We start from the raw sequence: 25,367 nt of genomic DNA on the forward strand, positions 1-25,367 counted from the left end.
ACTGAAAGAAAGGGGCTAACACCAGTTCTCCACAACAACAAAAGACACTCCTCAGGCTTAACTCAGAATTATCATTACTAATTATTGAGGATAATTTACTCTAGGATTTGGCTCAAGCTTAAGTGTATTAGAAGACAAAGCAGCTCAACTTGGGGTTATTGTGTATTATTCTCTTTTTCTTAAATGCTGTTCTTTTTCCATTCTCCATTCTCAGAGTAAGAGAGAAACGTGGATCTAATTTTCCTGTCAATTAGATGCTGACTGGGAAATGAATAGCGATGGCCACGAGTGAAGCGATATTAGATCTCGAGATGGGATTAAGTCTTGATAGGCACCAAGTGCTTACACCACCTCAACTTAATGAAAAAGACAATTCACAAACAATCCCCAGGAAGAGAATAATAAGGGAGTTCAATATAAGCTGAAATTCACCAGACAAAGATGTCCATCAGCATGTGCATGGGTCTTGTGGCGGTGCTTTACAGGGTATGAATTTAAAGATGCAACTTTTACAAAAGGTTTAACAGCTAAAGCCCAGAATACAGAAAACTATTTAACCTCACTATGTATAATAAATTAGACTTAATCTTTAAACTTTAAATATAGTATTTTAATTTACTCTAAAATGTACTTTATTCCCGTGAGGCAATGAATTATGAGTAGCCATTACTAATCAGACTTCACTTATCATGCTATGTCCTTGTTTTTTTGTGAAAACAACTAAAAAAAAGATGGATTTTCTTACCCTTATTTTGTAAATCACTGTATTTTTATCTTCAGCACATTCAATTCAGCCTGCAAACTCTCATTCAAACTTAAGTGCTGCTGTAGATTTAGCAGTGGTGGTGTCGACTGAGCTCCAATACTGAAAAAAAGGTGCAGATTAGGTGCTATATAGGGAATTTTCATGTTTTCCTATAATTGATTGGATCTTAGTTTGTGAACTTTTAAAGTTTGACAACTAAACTTTTTTTATTTTATTTCCATGGCTTCCAAGCAGTTGACAGCAATTTCTCTCTCTCTCTCAGCGCTCTGTGTAACATGGTGAAGCATTTACCCTTAAATGCAACAAAGCAACCAGTCACAGCAACAGCATCTTTTGGCGCCTTCACTGAAACACACTGAGAATACTGATAAAACCCTGGAAATCTTGGAAGCGGAACAACCTTAATCTGACAAAAAATAGAGGGAGAGTGGGAGACAAAGGGCAAAAGAGTGACAAGAATGAAGAAGAGAAAGACAGGTAGAGAGATGCGTTGGAGAGATTCTTGGTTTCCATCCTCCTCCGTCACTACTCTCCCTAATGAACAACTCTCTCTGATAGATTATTTAATGCATGTTTAAGGCTTTGCCATGAACGGCTGGCACAGCGCTGATAAGGCCGAATGCGTTATCCGCTTCGACAGGCTGACTCGTCCACACCGGCCCTCTGCTTAAAGCATCTCTGCCAGGATCATCCGCTGTCACACTGTGATGACGACTGCTATGACAGCACTGATAAAGGACAATCGAAGATGTCAAAAGCCACGGGGTGGACAGATGGAGGGTATACAGGACTGGGAGGAATGAAAGAGGAAGTTGTTACCTTATACCATACTTCAAAAAAGACAACATGATGTTTGCAGGTGGTGATTTTTCTACTGATGTCTTTGTGTTTAGCACCAAGTCAGCAGTCTGAAGCTGTCAAGCTCTTTTGGGCTCAGTGAACACCAGGAGTTTGAACGAGAGACATTGGGTCAGAGCACAAAGCATGACACACAGGTTAACAGAGCTCTCACGTAACCCCGAGAGCTCAGGATGAAAAAAACACACATGGGGAAATTCAGAGAATGAAAGAACCTGTGGGAAATAAACTGGTGTGGAGTTTACAGTCTAACTAAAATCCTAGAGAGATGAAGTAAAAAAGGATAATAAAAAGTGAAACCATCAAAATGGTTACAGCACATAAGTATTTTGGAATTAACAAATCGTTAAAAAATGCTTTTGTATTCCACAGATAACAGGAAAAGAGCTTACAGTTTTGTAAAAACATCAGGCTGATTAAATAATCTTTGAACAATTTATTAGACTCCTCAAAGACATTGCAGGACTGATGTTAAATAGAGCACATCTGACTTCCTAGTGGTCAATGCAAGTACCCTCCCCTTCCCCCAGCTTCAAAAATAACTGCCCTCTGATTATGCCCAATTTCTGACCAAAATGTCAGAATGTAGGCAGGGCAATGTCTCAGGAACACAAAGCATCCATCAAACGGACAACTCTGCCACACAGGCTATTATTATTCATTCAGCAGGGCTGCTAATAGTGAATAACAGTCAAATTCATAAATAAAATTAACTTGGTAACATATTTTGATCTGAAACTATTTCAGTAGTATGCAATGTAAAAAACACGAGTAATTTTAATGGGAAAAAGAAGACTGTTACTCAACTTACTTTCTTCCATGGAACACAAAGATTTTAAAGGGGTCATATGATTGCGAATTCAATTTTTCCTTTTTCTTTGTAGTGTTACAAGCTCTTGGTGCATAAAGAAGATCTGTAAAATTGCAAAGACTAAAGTCTCAAATCCAAAGAGATATTCTTTATAAAAGTTAAGAGTCATCCACACCCCCCTAAAATGGCTTGTTCTAACACTCCCACATGGTTACGTCACTGTGTGGAAAGATTTGCATAATGCCGCCCAAATGTTCACGCAAAGAAAGAATGCATCATTTTTATTTTCACTGTTGCCGCCGCTGCCATATTGTGGAGTCGCTGTGTGTTTCGTTGTGAAAGCGAAACTACTTTGTTTGGCCATCCAAAAGAGGACACGACTAGAAATCATTGGTTAAGTTGTATTTCAACACTGTTCCAGAATAGTCCAACCCAAATATTCAGATGTGTGCTGCGCATTTTATGGAGGATGAGAACTGTTTCCTGAACCAGTAGCCTGCAATGTGTCTGTGGCACAATGGCTGTTTCTATAAAGTTGGGCAGTTCAAACTTTGCAAGGACAGTCTGGCGCTTCTGACTCACAGCCTGTAAGTACGTTTTTTATATTTAAATAATTTGTCGCGAGTTTTTAGCAGTAGAGTAGGCTTGTTGTTTGTTGTTTCTCTGATCACAAATGCAGACATGGTTTTGTTTACACAGCGCGATACGCAACGCAACCCATAAAAAAAAGTCATTATAATCAGTAATTATGTCCCCACTGGATGCAACAAATGCCTCATTTGAAATGGGTTTTATCAGTTTTGTCTCGTCTAGTGATGTCCGGATCGCGAACGAATCTTTCTATTTAACCGGAACTTCTTATTGAACCGGTTGAATCAGTTCACCAAATTGAACTTTTGAATCTTTTGAAACGGTTCGCGTCTCCAATACACACTAATCCACAAATGACTTAAGTTATTCGGTTTACATGCCTTACACTCCCTCTGACGCGAAATAAACCATTATCCCGAGTTATTCAGTTCCTCCTAACAGTACATTGACTGAACTGCTAAAAGAGAACCGATGATGGGATGTGCAGGAGCAGAGCTGGTGTGCTGCTGGCCTGGGAGACAGCATAGAATGTTAAGGGGCGTAACATCGTCACATTCTTGAGGCATTCGGCCAATCACAACGTACTGGATAGCTGGCCAATCAGAGCACACCTTGCTTTTTCAGAACGATGAGCTTTGTAAAAATCGATGCGTTTCAGAAAGGGGGGGAAAATAATGTTCTTTTTAGCAGCATCATATGACCTCTTTAATAATGTACTGATCCCTCTTTCCTGTGGACTTACAGTTAATAGAAACTGGAGTCTTTAACCTTCAAAAAGGACACAAAATAATATAAAAGTAACAAAAGTTGTGCATACAACTTGTGCAATATATTTCAAGTCTTCTGAAGTGATATGTTAGTCAAATGGCTGCACAAGAATGTGAGATATTGCGATATTAATTTTATTTCAATATATCGTGCAGCCCTAGTCACATCACATCCCATAATGTCTAAAAGTTCAGGGAACAGCTGCCCACTTTTACTGTAAAATTAACTAATTATTAAAGTAAACTTTTATATACAGTATAGAATTTATACACTGCAGTGCATTGAAAACACACTGCTCGTCCACTTTTTCTATTTCCCTTGGAGAGAAGGTAAGAATATCAATGCATTTGTTACAAATGGCCTACAAATCTCTTGAATATTAAATCAAATGTACAAGGGAAATGGAATTACACCTGCAGACCTGGATCTGACATGAGTGGAGACCGGAGGGGGGCCCAGGGCATGCTAAATATTCATGGTTCTTTTTTGTTTATTTATCTTTTAAAGCCTTATTTTGCATTTTAAAACGCAAAGTGAAAGAACGAACCACACAAGCATGCCCTGTTGGAGAAGAGAGTGTGTGGTTTTCAGGGCTAGGCCAACCATGATTTTTTTTTTTTTTTTTTTTTATAAGCAATGCATGTGGAATGAGTCTGGGTCTAATGTTGATATATCACAGCCTCTCAGCGGCTGGGGCACTGCGTCTGTCTGGATGGCATGGAGAATCATTTTGGTAATGCTTCTCAAGCACAATACAAATCATTTTGCAAATCCACTACACTGGGCCTTAAACACAGCTCGCTGTCGCTCCAGTCAGGCATAGGAGCGTCGGCTGTGCACATGTGCGATGGACTCATGCTCTTTTGTGCTTTTACCCAGTCTTCCATTTCTGTTAAGCACAAACACGATTGCAAAAATAGTGATTGTTTTTCCAAGAAGCCTGGAAAATTATGCCACATCTGCCATTTTTCAGAGAAATTGGGATTTATGCGCTATTTTTTCTGTTAAACTAACAGATACTGGCAGTCTTGCTGGACTTACACTGACACCTAATGGTGTGGATGTCGCATTGTGTTAAAAGCAATCTTTTTTTTGATAGATATGTGGCCAGGGCCTTATGAAATCAGTTTTATTTTTCTAAATTCTGTTTTAATGGTTTATTTTTATTTTAGTAAACAAAAACTGTGTTTAATTAATTGCAATGATGAAACTTAATTTACAGCCTCATCCTCATCCTCAGGTCTCATGAAAATGTGTATCAATAGCAGGACTGTTTGGCATCAGAAACTGAAAATTAAGCTTTTTATAATGCTATTTGAGCAAAAGAAACAACATTTATGACACAGTTGTTGTCAGATTTCTTTGGTGATTTCAAATATGAAATTTAATTGTAAGCTTAGTGAACAGTTTTAGAGAATTTGATGTTTCCCCATACAAAGAGATAGGAGCTGCACTTGCATGCCCAAGAGGCATTTCAAAGATGGCCGCCGAGTGACGTGACTTGTTTAAAGAGACTTTGATATAATACGCAGCTTTCCCGTGCATATGATAAGCAGTTTTGGCATACATATAATACGCACCTACCCTACACCCCTAATCCTAACCATGGAATATCATATGCATGCAAAGTCAATTGGTATTAATTCACACATTCATGAGATCGGGTTAACAATTTAAGAACAATTTATTAATAGTCTGACAAAAAAAATAAAATAAAAATTATATATATATAAAATGGCCCTATGAAATCAGTTTTACTTTTCCCAGATTTCACTTTATTATCCCCAAATTCTTCCTGGGAGTTTTCCGTTTATATTTTTTTCTGATTTCTGTTTGAATGATTTCATTACATTTTCATCAAAAAATAGGTATACTCAATTGAATTTAATAATTAATTTTTATTCAAAATGTGTCAAATTTTGTGACATTCTGCACTGTACTGTAAATTTTCCATCCATTTTTTATGGCAGCTTCTATGATTTCACACACATTTTCTTCTGCATATGGAAATCATATGACCCTATAATTGTGCCATAGTGCTCATGCTGGGAACGTGAGTCCGACTCAATATTTTCCTTCATTCCCCTTCTGCCAATCATTTCTTCTCCTTTGCCTCTTGTTTCCCTTCCAATAGAGCTCTGGATGTCACGTGACCCATTCTGTTTACACCACCATGCTGGCAGGCAGGGACAGCTGGAAGAATATGAAATGAGTGGCGCCAGCATGAGTTTCAAGGCAAAGAGTTCACTGCGCACTTTAATTCATGAGACATAGACCTGTGCATAGCAAAACTTAATAGATTAAACATAATCCCTATAATGTCCCTAGGGTGCTTTTAATGTACATATCAATAGGTTACAACTACCTCATCAACTTTCCCTCGTCCTACTCCGGAGAAAAGCCTTCAAAAGCCTGAAGGGGTACAAATGGACACAATCTAATTTTTTGATAAATAAACCCGCTATATTGTCATTGAAAGGGTATGTCAACTGTGTTGTTAGCTAACGTAATCGAACTGAAAATAAACAGTAAATATCAATAAACTAAATCACAGTAAATAAAACATAAAAAATAAAATTAAATCTTAACCAAATCAAAAGCATTCCATTTTTCTGAAGATGTTTTCTTTCAGTAAAGACTTAAATATTTCTATTTAAATTAAATTATGTATACATTGTATTTTAAATTGTCCTCTTTCAAGAGCCAAGAAATACGTTTTTACATTTAAATGTTTTTGTCCATTTATTTCCATTATTTTTGGTTATGGCTAAAAATGGGTCACAATAGCTGGGTTTGCATCCAAACGTAAAGGGAATCTTTTTAACCCGGTTAATCCCAAATTTTGGGTTTGTTTTCCCCTTTTTTTTGCAGTGAACCATTTTAGTTGTCTATCGATATTAGGAATATGATAAAATTATTTCCCCTTTGCTTTATGGGACAATCGTGTATATATAGGGAAATGTGTATTTTCAATTAAAGATAATTTATAGATTCAAATGGGCTGCTTTTGGTGATTGATACTTTTTTATTGGTAATTTTGTGTTTTACGAATAAGACAAGGTTAAGAAGCTAGTTACTTAAATGTAAAAAAAATTTTCTCTATTTTGCAGTGAAAGATGTGAAAGACGGCTTCCCTTATTGATCACGTCTCAGATTGATTGCGTGTTTTCTTGCGTGGCTGGATGTTGGACTCATGAAAAATAATCACGTTGTTTGTATTTACCAAAACTGATTTACTGAAGTCAGCCAGAGCACCGCTTATTGTGAACCAGGAGGATGACCTGCCGGCAGAGGATTCCGCAACCTTCCTCGAACAGTTGTGTTCAGGATTTTCTGATTTACTTAGAGAATACTGCATGAGGGGGGCAAGAAACGGGCCAAGGGAGGTCACGTATGGGACACATATATTAAGCCGGGACGTCCCGGCTAATACGGGATGGTTGGCAACCCTAGCTTCCCCCACCTGTTCTGGCATACAGCAGCTGTCTACCATGTTGAAATGGTAAGACTTGTAAGGTCTAAATAGTCTGGTTTTAAATTATTGTTCGACCACCGTAGTTTTCTGAAGAGCGTTTTTGAAGCTCAAAGTGGGCGGAGCGGGCCGTCGCCATCTTGGTAGCGCGTCACCGCACATCACTCCCAGATAATCGAAAATGGGCAAAAAGGCAGAAGTTGGTTGCTGAAGCCACACCCACCTAGCTTGACGGCTATGTCAGCAGCGGCAATCCACCTGTCACTCAATTGGCCACACCCTTAATTATGCAGAACTTTAAGGCTTATAATAAACCACAATATTTATTTATAATAAAATTCACCCCCCTCACAGTTGTCATAAAGGGCAAAATTAGCTATATAGACCAAAATAATTTTTTGAACCAGGCTGTAAACAAGTTTTTTTCTTCTGTAAAGTTGGGCATTTTAACATGGGGAGTCTATGGGATTGACTCCCTTTTGCAGCCAGCCTTTAGCAGCCAGTTGACGATTTACAGTTTAAGTCACTTCCGTGTTGGCTTCACGAGAGAGAGCAGGAGGTTGCCGCTTGGTCATGAGACTCTTTATGGAAATGTATATATGCAGGTTGGCACACTGAAACCGTGTTCCCAATCTGAGAGATCAATGCCACGGGAAAGCAGTCCATACCAACAGTGTAAGGGAAAAAATGTAAGCGAGAAAGAGAAGAGAGAGAAACAGAGAATAGGGGAAAGAATGAGAGAGGCAGAGCAGCATGTCGCGCTTTTCCTATCTATGGATGACTACACGTATGCATCATTATGCCTCTGAGCTTTTAGAATTAAACTGCCTTCATCAAACACTCAGCAGGGTGGCCCTCCTCGCACTGTTCACCCCAGCGAGAGGGAGGCTTCAAGACTTCAAACATTTCAGTTGTTTCAGAACATAAACTCTTTCAAGCCTTTTGCCCCAGTGCCAGTCGAAACAGTAATGAGTCGAGCCGCAGTTTGAGAGCTGAAGGGAGAAGGGATCACACTGCTCTTCAGCTCCAGCTGCTCTCGAGTCAGGATGGAGCTATCAGGGGCCTGGACACTATTCCTGCGGCAGATATTACAAGAAATGTTCTACCACAGATCGGTACTAGACAAGCTTAGGCTGATACCCTAACAAACCAATAACTACAACAATAAATTTAGAGCTGTATTATATATCAGTGACCAAATCGGTACTAGACAAGCTTAGACTGATATTGTAAGCAGCTCATCAATGCTCTATGTTTTTTATAATATTCAAACAGTGTACTTTGTTTATCAGTTTCAAATGTATTAAATAGGCATTTTTTTTAAAATGTAAACTGATTTCTTTGCAGCATACAAATTCTATACTATAGCAATTATACTCACCATAAAATAACTGCTACTGTTATCATAACAATAAACAAGCATTAAACTAGACACAGTTTTGCATCTAATTATAATTAATTGCAGACATTAATTTAATAACTTTAATGTAAAGAAATACTGAAGTATTAACAATTTTTTTTTATACATAAAAATATACTAGTCAGTGTAAGTGAAACATATATGCATTACCTTTTTTAAAGTAATTAATACTTTTATTTAGAATGGACACACTAAACTGATCAAAAGTGACAGAAAAGAGATTTGCATTGTTCCAAAATATTTTAAGTCCATTATTAAAATACTAAACATCAAATAATAATTAAAAAATAATTACATCTTCTAAAAAAAGTAAATAAAAAATCTAATAACATCAACTAAAGTCCATATTTTAATGATCTAAGCGCATGGTCTAAAGTGCACGGCGCAGATGCACTCTGGGCGTGTCCGAATCCATTTTTTATAATTTAACGACGGGAAAATGGTTGGCGCGCCCGGGCGCATGGTCTTAACGGGTTGTCCCTATTCTCTTAATGAGTACTGGGTGTTTTTTGGGCGTAACATGCAATAAACCAATTAGAGTCTCATCTGCCATTCCCTTTAAGAGTCAGTTGCGCTTGTGCCATTTACATGGTGGAACTGGCAAGCACAAAGACAGAACACCTCTCCGAGATCAAACGGAGCAGGTAGACTAATTCTGATACATGCGATGACTATCCATTATGACATAGGTGTTTTTATATTTATGTAGCCTACACAATAATATTCTTTTGCACTGTAATCCTTTAATTTTTAATATGTGGCATGTTTGTGTGCTGCTGTGCGTCCATGTGTTTTTGATAAGCAGCATGTACATGAGTTGTGGACCCACCTACACTAATGCGCTCTTTAAATAAAGAAAAAACACTGCCTTTATTGACTTTAGACTAGGTTTGAGTTGTTCTATGGTGCAGTCTATTTTCAGTTCCTCAAAACAGAAATACACCTCATAATTTTTTCAGACCAGCACGCCCATGAGCACACAAATGGACGCAAATACATTTGCTATTTAAACAACGTGGCGCAGGACGGGAAAATTGAGAACGGCGTCTGGCTAAAACTAGCAAAAACACTTGCACCTGATAGGGCCCCTAATGTTGAAAACATTCTTAATATTTTTTTAATTCTTAATATAATGTTGAAAATCATTCTATGCTCAGCATATGCAGTAGTCAACATTTGAAGTGGATCAAAACCTTTCATCAAAGTTGTCCTAAAACCAAAACAATCCCCGTTCTTGTCCTAGGACAACTTTGAAGAACTTTTTTTTATCCACTTCAAATGTTGACTACTATAGAATGATTTCTAAGGATCATGTGACACTAAAGACTTGAGTAAACTAATAAAAAAATTTAGCTTTGCATCACAGGTATAAATACATTTTTTAAATATATAAAAAAAAAAAAAAAAACAGAACAAAAAAAAAAACCAATATTTTTTACTGTATTTATTAAGAAATAAATTCAACCTAAATTATTGCCTAACCTGAAAGCATAAAACAGAAATATACAATACTACCTATAGGCTTATTATATTTTGTCACAATTACGATGGCTAGAATTATTGTTAGGGGTCTCTAGGTAACAGTGGAAGGGACATGAACCTATTGTCCATATTCAAATTTATGCCCATGGCTACAGAAGTAGGAAAAGACTAAGAAAATCTATCATCCGTAAGCAAAAGCACCTCTTATGCATTAAAACCGAACAGAGCATGACATCTAGACAAAAATAACTTACACAGATATTCATTTGACTCATTCTTTGGGAGTGATTCAACACAGCCTACGGGGTTTAGATTTAAGAGCAGTTGCTGAAGTAAGCAAACCAAACAAGTGTTAGACACAGCCATGTACTCCAACGAGAAGCCTATTTTGAGTTATATCGATATATATACACATACACATACATATACATATATACATATATATACATACATACATATCAGTACAAAAGGTACTGATAAAAATAAATTAATAACATTTCATTTATATACATACATACATATCAGTACAAAAGGTACTGATAAAAATAAATTAATAACATTTCATTTAGATAAATAAATAACTATTAAGCAAAAACAATTGTTTAAAATTAATTAATAAAAGTATATAAATTTGATTTCAATAAATAATACATCTAACAGCAGTGCCTTTGTACATTTTTTACATGTAATAGTAAAGTGCTATTAAACAGTATGTAGACAAAAACACAATATTTAGCTAATGATATTTACACATATTTATACTAATTTTCAAATTAATTAATGCCCAACTATACATAAAATTATATCGCTTTTAGATTTAAGAACAGACGTCCCTTGCATGAGAATGATCGTATTTGGCAGTGAGTATCTAAAATATTGAAATATTGAATACTGGCATCTAAGATACTGAAAACCCAACCTGGCAACAGGGTTGAAAATAAAATAAGATAGGAGCATTTAATACCTATATATATATATATATATATATATATATATATATATATATATATATATATATATATATATATATATATATATATATATATATATATATATATTTTTCTTTCTCTTCACACATCTCTAATAAACACAATATATTCACAATTAATATTAAAAACAGGCAGGCAGGCTTCACTTGAGAATACTACCTTAGCAGCCGTTTATGAGTACTGTTTATTCATATTAGACATTTATTAAACGTTTTCAAAATTACGGTGCACACTACAGTCTCCATGCTCACAGCGTCCCAAACACAAAGAATTTTTACATTTATTTATTTATATTTGTATTTTCATTGTCTGGCTATCTGGGATTTGGAGTATGGAGTTAAAGGTTAGGATTAGAAATTTTTTTTGGTAGTACTATATCACATTGTGAGTGTATATTAGCACCTTTTGTTGTTTTCTCATGGTATCTGATAGAGCGTTTAGACACGGAAGCAGTGACACGTGACGTCAGACTTAACAAACGGATTGGTAAATCCCATAATATCTTAAAATATCATTATTCAGCCATTTTGTATATTATATCCAAACAAAACCTAAAAATAAAGCTAGAAGGGAATTTTGCACCCAAATTCTCAAAATGCCAGGAATAAAACCAGAAAACAGTACCTAAAGAGAAATCTCATCCCTGACCCTGAGTGTAAACAAGTAAAGGACAAAATAAGAAGAAATAAATTGGCAAGTCATCTTTAAACACTATAAAGAAGAGTCCACCTCAGGCCGACTAAGAGGGGAAACAAAAGCAAACAAAGACTCTGCAACTCAAGCAGCTCAAAACTGCTGACTTCATCTTTTCTTACATTTTCACATTAGCCAAGCCAAGATACGAGAATTTTGGCTGTGATGATGAATGAGTAGCTGGGCTTGGGGAAAAAAAATATTCTACACCCCCTACCAACTCTGCAATATTCCTCCCTTGCTTGTAGAGGGCAGATTAAACCTTAAGAGATATATTAAGACCAAATGACAGGAAGTCAAAATACTGCCCTTCTCAGCACCCGCAGAGTGCCGGGGCAAGAAAGAGAGGGAGGAAAAGACAAAAGAGGAAGAGGAAATATGAAGAAATGAGTTTAAAAATGCAGGAGGGGAAAGCAGAAAGTTGCTTCCTCCACCACATTGCATAATAAAAGCTCAAATACACATCATATTTTCTCATCAGATAAAGAGGACAAGAAAAAGACAAAAACAAAAACACAAATACAAAGAAAAAAAATATAGCAAAATAAATAGACAAAGAACATACAAATAGACTATATAGAGACTGTCTAGACTCTGCGGTACATAATGAAGGCAATTCAGAAATATTAAAATAACTTAATAAAAAGAAAAATGTAGTGATCTTTTAATTAATCTATATTAATTAAAAGATCATTACATTTCACTTTTTATTAAGTTATTTTAATACTTCTGAATTATTTTTATTACCCCCATTCAAGTACCAAACTGATCAAGTATCCAGAATATGTTCAGAAATATAAAAGTCTATAAATATAATAGCAAAAAATATAAGTGTATATATATATATATATATATATATATATATATATATATATATATATTATGTAAATATAAAATCATAAATGTTTTTGAAATATTGTGACTTAAAATGCGAGTAAACAATTGATCTAAATTAATAAAGAAATAAACGTGACTCAATTAAAATTATTCATTTAATACTACTATAAATCACTACTTCTACTTGTGTTAAACACTCGATTAGAATTATTCATTTAATATTGCACAAAAATATTTATCAGTATAAGGCCGCTAATACAACGTTAACGTTACACGGACACGCGCACTCGGCTGCGTTCACAATCCTAGTAGAACGGACAACTGCGAGGATAAAACACAAACAACATTCTGCTAGAACATTAATACAAAATATATTAATATTAGAACAGCGTTTAGTTCTTCCCATGCAGCTTTAAAAATAGCCGTCTCTGGGTCATGTATATGTCAACATCATTTAACTGCGCGGCTGGTAGCCTTATACAGATACTCGAGTTGGACACGGACACTGTAAGACTTTTCCAGAATTTAACAGCCCTGGGTGCTGTGAAAGACAGCTTCAACATAACATCAGTACCTCTTTTTTCTTTTGCCCTCCTCCAGACTGAAGACATAGCAGCAGAATCAACAATATGGATGCAAACGGCAGGTTGAATTGGAATCCCTTGAATGCCACCGCCATGATGGAAGATGCTCTTATCGCATCAGTACTGCTGAGCTCTTTGATTGGCTACACTCGCCTCCAATCAGAGGCCACACAATCGCTTTGTGGCTCTTGTAGTTTTTAACTAGATTTTAAAATGCACGACATAACAAGGGGAATACCATGTAAAATCCTTCAAAATGATTCAGGAGTAACTTTATTAGTCTTTTAGAATTATATAAGTTTTATTTTCTTGTAAACATGTTTTAGAAATATAGTTTTGTCACAGCATTAGCAGTAATTGAGGAAGATGCAAACGTTTATATGTAGCCTTGTATCTCCAGTTCCTGCCAATGGGGGGCAAACCCAAAAACGGTTTTCTATTATAGAATGATATTGAGCATGGAGAATGCATGACACGGCAAAAATGAGAAATTAAAGCATTTGACATGCTTATGTAATGTTCTTAAGTGTTAATAAAGTGTTAATTATAATATAACAATGCATTATTATTATTATTTATTAATTGTGAAGAACATACAAGAACATTCCAGAAGATGTATTATGCTATTTAGTGTGTATTATGTACCCTGTTTCTTTGTCATAATACATGTTTTAGTTGTTTTACTCAAGTAGCAGCTGAGCGGTCACTAGGGTAATAGAAAGCACTAAAAGGCAGAGTGCAGCTATTTACAGCTTCTCACATTTGATTGTGAGAGAAAATAATGTCCTTTAACACAAACTGCTTAAACATTAAATGCCATGACTACTACAGTACACTTGAATGCTGATGCTTGCATGTATGTATGTATATGAATAAATATATGAATATGTATGTATATGAATAAAAAAGATTTATGTTCCATTGCTATTTAAACAAGGAAACATTAGCCTCTTGTCTAGTAATTTTAAAAGGACAAATTACTGTATATCTCAAGAACAGTATGTTAGATGGCATAAATAACCCATCAGCTATATTAAGTTATTCTTTCATCATTTTTTATTAGCTCACGTACAAGCTAAGTGCATGGTTGGTCTGTTCCATTTCCCCCCAAGGACCTGACTCACTCATACCTCTGTAGCAAATGATGTCTTTCATTTGGCCAGCATGCATCTCTATGCAGAACGAATATAAGGTCAGACAGGATAAACACAGATGTCATTCACCACACAGATGCATGTGGCAAATGTCAGACGGACATTTTTAATGCATTCACTCATTTTATTCTTTAATCAAATGGTTTAGATTCTCTTTCATCCCTTAAAACAGTCTGCAAGTGGTCTTGTTTTGAGAAAGATGACATGTCTTACTTAGATTTAACAGGCTGTAATATAAACACAGGGGATTTTTTTTTTTTTTTTTTTTTTGCAGGTGTTGAATATGAATATGTTTTCTAAGCTTACCTTAAAGGAATAATTGACCCAAAAATTTAAATGTACTCACCCTCAGGCCATACAAGATGTATAAGTTTGTTTCTTCATCGGAACAGATTTGGAGAAATGTAGCATTACATCACTTGCTCACTAGTAGATCCTCTGCAGTGAATGGGTGCCGTCAGAATGAGAGTTCAAACAGCTGATAAAAACATCACAATAATCCACAAGTATTCACACGACTCCAGTCCATCAATTAACATTGTGTCAAGTAAACAGATGTTTGTTTGCAATAAACAAATCCATCATTAAGGCATTTTAACTTTAAACCATTGCTTATGGTCAAATATGCATCCATAATGTATATATTCATTCTCATTCTGACAGCACCCATTCACTGGTGAGCAAGTGATGTAAGGCAAAATTTTTCCAAATACTGTATGTTCTCATGAAGAAACAATCTCATGAGTAAAATTTCAGCTAATTTTTAGGTGAACTATACCTTTAATAATCTCTCTCACACACAGACATGTAAGTGGCGAGACAGTCAGCTTTTGCTGAACTCGACATACATTTAGTTGAACCTCATTCAGGAATAACAGGCCAAAATTTGCAAGACAGAGGATGATGTATGTTTTCCATCTATCTAGGACACAATAGTTAAACCTACATATTCTCTGCATGAATGTCTCTCTCAGCCTTCCCAGACTGTATGTGACTATCTCTCTCACACAGACACGCACGGATGCTCGAACACACACGATTGCTGTTGAGCTGTTCCACTTGAAATCTGTCTCATTGTGGTTTCAGCTCACTTTACGGTGGGCTGTTAATTTGGGTCCTAGACTGGGAGCTGACGTCACCAGATCTGGGGCTGGCACAATGTACCCAGCTGAGGTCAGGTGCGCATGTAAAATCCATGCCAAGGAATGATTAATTGCGGAGTGGCACAATGAAAAAAAAAAGATCTTCAGTGCAAGCCCTGCCTTTGGAACAATGATTTCAGCTGTAATACTGTTGTGTAGGCTATTTTTAGAGCAATTTTTAATGTCATTTTCACATTTCTCATTTCAAGCTACAGTACATAACGTGTGAATTAATTGTCACAATTTAATTATTTTGTGTTAAATGTACAGTAAAAACTGGCTGTGGTCAGGATGTCATTGTATGTATGTTTCCTGACTGCATATGACATTACATAATGTAATGTTAATAGACCAACCTATTTGATCTATTAATATATATATATATATATATAATATATATACACACACACACACACACACACACACACACACACACATAAAATTATAACTTAATACATCAAAACTTGGAAAACTTGTTTTATTATCTTTTAAAATACAATTTTACAATATTGTAATGTAACTTACAGTTAACCAACGATCTGCAGTAGCATTTTTTACATTATTTACTAACACTTTAGAGTGAAAATACTGGATTGAAATGCTTACACTTGTTTAAGAGGACAAGTCAACAGTATGCACTTAAAATGCAACACACGCATGCGAATTAAAACTTAAATAGCATTGCGGATCAGCCCAGCATGCGGGCAAGAGTCTCTCTCTCTCTCACAATCTCAATCTCTCTCTTTCACATCGTAGCTCTAGGACCCAGGAGAATAACTCGCAGGACAGTTTATTTTTTGAGTGATGAAAAGAACCTGCTCGCAGAAGACTAAGGGGACTGTGCAAGTCAACTGGCTAGTGTGGATAGTCACTGCGCCGCCAGAGAGAGAGAGAGAAATAAATCACCTACAATCCACTCGAGGAAGATCTTCCCCCTTTTTTCTTCCATCCATCCCTCCCTCCCCAGACCCCTCTCCCAGACACAAAGTCCGTATTCAGCGCACCGGGACTCGGTTGGAGGAGCGCGTTTGGATAACGGGAGGTTTCTGGAGATCACCAAATAGAGCAGCCGCGTAGTGCGCACTGTCTAATCAACCGATCAGTCAATCAAACATTCAATCAATAAACCAGCCGCATCACAGCAAGAAGCTGACAGCCTCCTTCTCATCCGCCTGCTCGAATCGAACCGATTTCTTTAAATATACCGCAAAAGGTTGATTTGAAAGACTGATCAACCGGGGTTGCTGCAAATGTGCCGTTCGCGCGCTCAACTCTCTCAATGACAACACGGTCTCCTACTGACGGAAACACTTTTTGCCTTTGGAAACAGGAGAGCGACACGCAAGTCTGTTTGTGTCACCTTACTGCTGTTGGGACACTCTGAGTGACTTGTTATATTTCAAATAGGCTATCGAATAGTTGAGGCTGTCGCTGGAGTCGTGATCAGCGGGTATGAGACTGAGGGAATCCGCCGCGGCTCGGAGAACTGGGCTGGCTTTCGCTCGGGAGCTACAAAGCTAGATATACAACTTTTGTGTTAGACTTTATCTTTCTACATGGAGCGATCGGCATCGCTGGACATCGAGGCGCTGAAGGTGAGCTGCTGATGTTACAGCGTATAATGTCTGTTTGGGGATCAGTGCGGTGGTGGTGGTGGGGTACTGGATTTTGTGCGTGGGGTGCATTTCAATAACCCTTGTTCAAGTTGTGGCCATTAAAGGCACAGCTGCCGATGTCTGAGGCTGCTGCTAAAGCATCATGGTCACCTGTCAATTCACAAACAGTTCGCGTTTTTCTCTAACAAACCTTACATGCACCATGGATTTCTGAAAAAGAGAGTCTTTCCCATGTTCAGCCCCTCCCTCGATCGGCTTCCCATTCCAGTCATTTCCATCGCGTGCATCCTCATTTATCCATATGCGATGGTATTTTTACAAAAAAAAAAATATAAATAAATAAAAATAAAATAAAAATAAATAAAAATCTTTTGACCTCGCGAGGGTTCGTATCTTATTTCTCAATGTTTATGTGCATGCGTTTTCAAAAAAAGAGATAAGAAGTCCCACTGAGGGATTGTGTGTTTCAGCACCTCTGGCAGTGGACAGCTCCACAGTTCAGACTGGATAACAGTTGTATGGGGATTTGTGTGGCCAGTGCTGCACTGTAAAATGTTAAATGTTGGGCTGCAACTGTGGTTGCCAGAACTTTACCGTGAGAAATACAGTGACAATGTTATTCTGATGATTATATATATTTCATTTTCTAACTGTGTATGTCATTAAATTATGCAATATTAATATCATGATAGGAGAGAATTCTGATGATTATATATATATATTTCATTTTCTAACTATGTATGTCATTAAATTGTGTAATATTAATATGCTAATGATTTGTTTGAGTTATAAAAATCTATTTGTTACTGTAAGATGTTCTGTTAGTAACATATGTGGAAGAATGGAAAACCATGATGACTTAAAGTTGGTCTCTCCAGCAACCGTGGCCAATAATAAGTACAGACAAAACACCAACAGGGTAATGCAAATGACACTGAAATAATGCAATAAGCATTAAATGAACAACATAAAACACTCCACTGACTATAACTAAAAAACAAAAAAGAACAAAGCAACTTTTTTTTTTTACTTTGTGTTTACTTATAAAAATACAATTTATTTATTTTATAATGTACAAGTATGTATATTTCCTTGTTAAATATAATGTATTGTATGTAAATTATAAGATAATTTATATTTTTAATTTAATTTAAAAAGTTTGCAGTAAAATTACATGTATTTTAGATGAAAATGCTATAATTTTACCATATGATAAGACCCTGCTTAACCAATTAACACCTTTTTACTGTAGCAATTTAACATTCTTTTACCATTATTTTTTTCCATTTTTATTTTAGTATCGTTGACATATTAATATAGTTTTTATTAATATTTAGTTTTTTTCTGTTTTATTTTATTTTTAGTTTAGCAATTTTGTTGTGTGTTTTTGGTATTATTAATGTTATTAAAATTTTTTTAAGATGTCTGTATGTTTTATTATATATATATATATATATATATATATATATATATATATATATATATATATATATATATATATATATATGCATTTAGTTAAACTAAATGAAGACAAGAAATGTTGCATTAAAATAAGATTTGGGTTTTCATATTTTATTTTATTTCAGTTAAGGTTTATTTTGATCAAGAAACATTTATTTTCTTTGTTTACGGTTTTAGTTAACTATAATAACCCTGAAGCTGATTGTAGTGTTTGTGTATCTCTCTTGCTCTCTCTCTCTCTTTATCTCTCTCTGTCTCTTGCTCTCTCTCTTTATCTCTCTCTCTCTCTCTCTGGACCCACATAAATGAGAGTGAAAGGGATTGCGAACACATCTAGTGAATAGATCTATAGCAGCAGAATTCCAAGTGTGTTTCCATTTGACTGGCATCTATCCTCAAGAGATTTGCCTCTCTCCCTATAATTCACTTGATTTCTGTATTGTATTTGGTTTGGGCTTATTTATTTTAACCCTCTGGAGTCTAAGGGTATTTTTGGGGCCTGGAGAAGTTTTGTCATGCCCTGACATTTGTGCTTTTTTTCAGTTTTCTTATAAATATCTAAATGGCTAAAGTCTAATCTCACTGTAATCAGCACAAACTAGGCTATAATAATATGTGAGCAGCATGTATGTACATGATTGTGTTTTTGAGAAAAAAAAATGTTATGCGTGGTTAGTGAAAAACTAAAAATGTTAAATCACTTGAAAAAGCAATAAAACACATACAGAAAAATTGGTTCCCAGGAATTTTGAGAACTGGAGCTTGTAGCCTAGAATTTTTTTTTTCTAAATGATGTGAAAATCATCTTGTTTACTCACTTACAGAAAACAATATATTGATTTAAATTTTTCTAAGACACTTTTTGTTGGTAAAAGTCTATGCGAGTAGGCGTCAACTATCATGAATTCACCCCTGAGAAGACAAAAGACCTGCATAATGAGCTGCATAATGAGCCATTCAGTCAGCTGTGTCACTGAGAGGGATGAGTTACAAGAAAGAATGTGAGGACAAAATAAATCTATTTAATTTATGTTTGTAGTTTATTTAGAATATATTTAATTATCCAACAACATAATTTAATATTCACTTGTGAGTGCAGTTAAACAGTTTATTAGGAACAATCAAAATTTTTTTAATAAAAACTTGAATTTTGCATCATTACTCCAGTCACACAATCCTTCAGAAATCCTTTTAACAATCTTATTTTCTACAAAAAAACATTTATTGTTATTATTATCATTATTATTATTATTATATTATTATTATTAATGTTGAAAAAGAGCTGAGAATATTTTTTTTTTTAGGTTTTTTAGGGGGGATAAAATTGAAAAGAACAGCAATGATTGTTACATTTGTTACAGTTACATTTATTGGTACATTTATATTATTTACATCAAGCTTTTGAATGGTATAGTAGTGTATATTGTTATTGAAAACTTCATAATATTTCACTTGATTATACATTTAGTCAGGAATTATAGTTTGGAAAAAGTCTTTGGAAAAAGTCTAACTAGTAAAATGTTTACACGTTATGTGAAAACTAGTACAAGTATATAAATCAATAAAAAGGAGACTTACTCATGTTTATGATCTCTGCTGAATAAAGTGCTTCATTCATTTTTTCTGAGGAAATCCAACTCTCAAATCCTCAACCACATCACATCATCTTTTGGGGTGAATTACGTCTTATTCCTCTCATCGCGAAGCAAACAGTAAAATAATAAAAAAACTTGAAGAACAGTCTTGCTGCGTTGTCTTCTGTTGTGTGGGCATATTCAAAAGCCGCGCGCTTCAGTGAAACATTTGAATCTCAAAAGCGCGCTCGGCGCGGGGGCGTGGTCGCATTAGAAGATAATGAATGGAGACGTGAAAAAACGGACATCGCGTTGTTTTCATATGGATTACTTTATCACAGAATATTTGTTTTCGGCAGCACTTGTTTAGTTAAAAGTAGACATGTCAGGCTTTCTATAGATATCTCTCTCATGTCTCTGTGTTGAGTATTCACTGAGTTACAGTTCATTTTAATGACGCATTTGTATCTGAAGATCAGCGCAGACAAAGGCTGCAGACAGCACTCATTGTTTGTTATCTTTATTTTATAAGTGCACAAAGTTTTGTTGTTATTATGTCTGTATACAAAAAAAAGTAAGACCCTTTACAGATTCGATTGATGTATTGCACTTATCTGTACGATCAAAACTGAAAGTGTAATTTAAGTTCTTTTCGGGGTTATCAGGAGAAAATACCCCACAACGCGTACCAAGTGTCTTTATTTATAAAATAAAAAAAAATCTATGTTTCCCCCAGGCCAAGTGTCTTTATTTATTAAATAAGCGATTCTCAAAAGCACCATTTCAACACATCTATCAAAAATCTATCAATTTTTTTTATTTTATTTTGTTTATATTTAGATAGTGATTCTGTGTTCTCTGCCTTTGGCCAATAGGGGAACCAGGACAATAACACTATTTACCAACACTACACAGTATAGCAAAACTACAATATATAACTTCTGTAGGAATCAGCATTGTGAATTTCACTGAATTGATCAAGAGCTTCTGTACAGCGACACTGTCACACTTACATTAGTGTTCATGTAATTCTCTCTAATTAATTATACAGGGTACTTCTAATAAACAACATGCACTTGTTATGTAATTGCTTTGTGGAGTTGTTTGTAATTGCACATTCTTCTTGTTATTACTTTTCTAATGAATCATGATAACACGCAAACATGTTACATGAACTCTGTGAAGTATCACCAGTGGCCTCTTTTCATTAGACAACAGGACAAGAATAGATTTCGAGATAGAGGAGTCATTAAAAACAGTGTTGATGAGGCAAACAGTTCTCTGTCCTTAACATAGTTGTTCAGCGATAGTTTTAATTAAACTGGCATCTCTGGTTTGCCTCTTATCTCGAGGCATATGTGTCCCATGAATTCAGACGCCTTTCTTAATCTCTTGGAGTGTCATTTCAATTTACTGCCAATCCTTTACCACCTCTGTGAAAGTTCCTTCAGAAGGGGCCAAAAAATGCTTGGGCTGGACTGTAAACTTGATGACAGATTTAAACACAAGCGAGAAATACATTAATATGAAGTGAATAATAAAGTGAAGATATCAAGATGGTGCCGCTATGTTTGGCATGTCATCTGTCGCTCCCGCTTCTTTGTTCTCTTTTAAATGTTGTTTTAGCAAATTATGGCTCTGATACACTTTTATATGATCAACAATATCTGATAGAGATTGGAAATTTTATTTTGGACTCAGACTTAAGCCCGCTTACTGAACATCTGCATTTTCTTTAGCACTCCTCAGTTGTCTGGTTGTGGAGGGGTTTCCTTGGCTGAATCATTCCATCTGAGGTATATGGCACCTTTGAGTTACAAATGTTTCAAATGTTGAAGTGGCTGCTGAACCTGTGCTCTTTGTGATAATTTATAGACCTCCACAATCATATGCAATGTTTCTAAATTAGTTTGCAGACTTTTTGGGTGGTGTGGTAACAAAGTTTGATAAAATCCTACTACTGGGTGATTTTAATATTCATGTTTGTTGCCCCAAAGGGACACTTCCCAGGGTCTTTTGTAACCTTACTGACTCAGTTAATTTTACGCTGTAGTTGCAAGGTCCCATACATATCCAGGGACATACTTTGGATTTGGATTTCAGTCATGGCTTTTCTACCTTGGACACTGAAATTTGTGACACCGGTTTTTCTGACCACAAATCTGTTATATTCACTACTACTTTGCCTGGTTGGCCTGCTGTTACAACCTCACAAATTCGGTGGACTCGACACTTCACAGCAAGCGCAGCGGATGAGTTTGCTTTAGATTATACATCACTTCATATTTCTGACTCAGTGGATTCATCGCCAGGGAAACCAAAATGCAGACGAGTACCTCTGTCGCTTTAATGATACTTGTCTGAACATTTTAAATTCTATTGCTCCACTGAAGGCCAAGCGCCCAAAGAAAACTAAATTTGAACCATGGTTAAATGACTCGATTTGTTCGCTTAGATAAACTTTTAGGAGATATGAGCATAAATGGCTTAAAGATAGGTTGCAGGATTCCTGTGAACTTATGAGGGACTTTCAGCATTTCAGAAAGCGGTCAACCCAGCCAAATCTAAATAATTGTCAGATATTATCAAAAAATAACTATTGTTGTCCTAGAAAAATATTTTCTTCTCTCTATTTTCTTTTAAATCCAGTGGTACATATTTTTACTGTTGTGTCTGAGACTTTATGTGAAAACTTCTTAATGTTTTTTTTGTAGAAAAGGTAGACCTCATTTGCAATTTGATTCTGACATCAACGAGACATCATGGAGCTCTGTCACTTGGTTCTCCTTTGACACTCTTACTCTTCCTACCTGTAAAAACAGTATTGAAAACTTAAGACCCACTGCTTGTCCCCATGATGTCATGCCTGCTCGTTTTTTTTAAAGCAAGTTGTATGTGATGTAGATGTTCTGTATTTTAACTTTTTTTTGTTTTTAACTTGACTCTGAGCAGTGGAATGGTCACTGATAGTTTAAAGCATGCAACAATCACTCCAATTTTAAAGACGTCAAATTCAGATATACCTCTTCTAATTTTAGATACATTTCTAATCTACCTTTTATATCTAAAATTTTGGAGAAAGTGGTATTGATCCAGTTACAAGCCTTTCTGAGTTTAAATCACATTTATGAAACTTTTCAATCTGGTTTCAGGAAATTATGTAGTACAGAATCTGCTCTCCTAAAAATTCTGAATGTCATCTTAGATGCTGGAAGTGCTGTTGCCTTGATCGTACTAGATCTCAGCCCAGCCTTTGATTTGGTTGACCACAGTGTACTTACTTCTCGTTTAAAAAACTGTGTTGGCCTTAGAGGTACCATCTTAGAATGGTTCAGGTCTTTTTTGACAAATCGAAAGATTTCTGTACGTACTGGACAAAATACCTCTTCCACTGCTCCTTTGACTTTTGGAGTTCCTCAGGGTTCCATTATCACTCTGACTCTTTTTTATGATGTATATACTGCCACTGGGTTCAGTTTTTCAGGAATATGGGATTCCTTTCCACTTATATGCTGATGATGTTCAGTTGTACCTTCCTCTCAAATCTAAAGATAAAAAATCCATTTGGAGCTCTGTATGCATGTATTCAGGAATTCAAATCATGCCCTGACTTTAAATTAGAGTAAAACTGAAGTGAGTCTGTTTGGACCTAGTGATGCTTTTTATGTCAGTAATCATGACCTTGGCTTTTTCACCAAATGAGTTACCCCATTGGTAAAAAGTTTAGGTTTCCGGTTTGATACATTTACATTACATTTACATTTATGCATTTAGCAGACGCTTTTATCCAAAGCGACTTACAGTGCATTCAGGCTAAAAAAATTTTTTTTAACCTAACATGTTCCCTGGGAATTGAACCCACAAGCTTTTGTGCTACTTACACAATGCTCTACCACTGAGCCACAGGAACACTAGACTAAAGTTTGACAAGCAGATAAATGGAGTGGTTAAGTCATGTTTTTTTTCCCCCATCTTCATCGCCTGGCTAAAGTTAAAGCATTTTTATCAACGAAAAACGTTGAAAAAGTAATTCATGCATTTGTCACTTCTCGTTTAGACTATTGCAACTCACTCTATTATGGGATCAATCACTCGTCCATGGAGCATTTGCAGTTGGTCCAAAATGCAGCAGCCAGGTTTTTGACCGGCGCATGTGAATTGCAGCACATCTCTCCCATCTTGATATCTGTGCAGTGGCTTCCCATAAATCTCAGAGTGGAATTTAAAATACTTATCTTGGTTTATAAATTGTTACATAATCTTGCACCATTTTATCTCACTGAGTTGCTGCATCCAAACAAATCAGCGAGACTGCTTAGGTCCATACATTTTAAGAATGCTATCCGTCCCTATGTCCGGACTGAAGCATCATGGTAATCAAACTTTTGCTATTGCTGGCCCAACACTCCAAATAGCACCTTCTCTGTCTGTTTTTAAATTTATTCTCTCACACTCATGTCACCCCAAAAATTGTAAGAGCTTCATTAATTACTCACACTCATGTTGTTCCAAAACTGTAAGACCTTCGTTCATCTTTGGAATACAAATGAAGATATTTTTGATGAAATCCGAGAGCTTTCTGACCCTATAGACAGCAATGCAACTGAAACGTTCCCAGACCCAGAAAGGTAGTAAGGGCATCATCAGTGCCTCAACCTTAATTTTATGAAGCTACGAAAATATTTTTTTTTTTTTCGCAAAGAAAACAAAAATAATGACTTTATTCAACCAAGTGTTCTCACCATGACATGAGGGTGAGTAACGACAGAATTGTCATTTTTGGGTGAACTAAACCTTTAGATCTCATTTATTTGAACAAATTTTGGTGGCCTAAAGCTATTACTAATAGTATTTTTATTCATTTTTTTTTAGGTTTTTACATTTTCTAATTAATTGTTTTATATGATCATCTGTACAGCACTTTGTCAACCTAATAAAAAAATAAACACTTCATTGGTTTGAAAGTGATAAAAAAATACAATCTGTCATCATTTACTCACCATCTTTTTTTCTTATTCTATACAAAAGAAGATATTTTGAAAAACATCTTCAGTATTTCTGTCTTACAATGAAAGTAAGTAAGATCCAGTGTGGTTTTGGACCCTATTAACTTTGGGTTTACTCTGTATACTGTAATACAGTTTCAACA

At 35.6% G+C, this 25,367-nt stretch overlaps 2 protein-coding genes across 4 annotated transcripts in view; one reads left to right on the forward strand and one right to left on the reverse strand.

Annotated features, from left to right (window-relative positions):
- LOC109093804 (tumor suppressor candidate 3-like) overlaps positions 1-13,414 on the reverse strand; it is a 73,679-nt gene extending 60,265 nt beyond the window's left edge. The window contains exon 1 of the mRNA XM_042720015.1: positions 13,262-13,414. Within this exon, the coding sequence (XP_042575949.1) occupies positions 13,262-13,366 (105 nt within the window). The 5' untranslated portion in view covers positions 13,367-13,414. The remainder of the gene's footprint in view (positions 1-13,261) is intronic.
- Positions 13,415-16,312: 2,898 nt separating this feature from the next.
- Positions 16,313-25,367, forward strand: part of LOC109073381 (zeta-sarcoglycan) — a 237,824-nt gene continuing 228,769 nt past the window's right edge. For 2 of the 3 annotated variants that reach the window (XM_042720165.1, XM_042720236.1), the window contains exon 1: positions 16,313-17,162. In XM_042720165.1, coding sequence (XP_042576099.1) covers positions 17,124-17,162 — 39 coding nt within the window. In that variant the 5' untranslated portion in view covers positions 16,313-17,123. The remainder of the gene's footprint in view (positions 17,163-25,367) is intronic. The other variant, XM_042720101.1, reaches the window with a different exon arrangement.

This window comes from Cyprinus carpio, chromosome A1 (genome assembly GCF_018340385.1).
Source record: "Cyprinus carpio isolate SPL01 chromosome A1, ASM1834038v1, whole genome shotgun sequence".
Classification (NCBI taxonomy): Eukaryota; Metazoa; Chordata; class Actinopteri; order Cypriniformes; family Cyprinidae; genus Cyprinus; species Cyprinus carpio.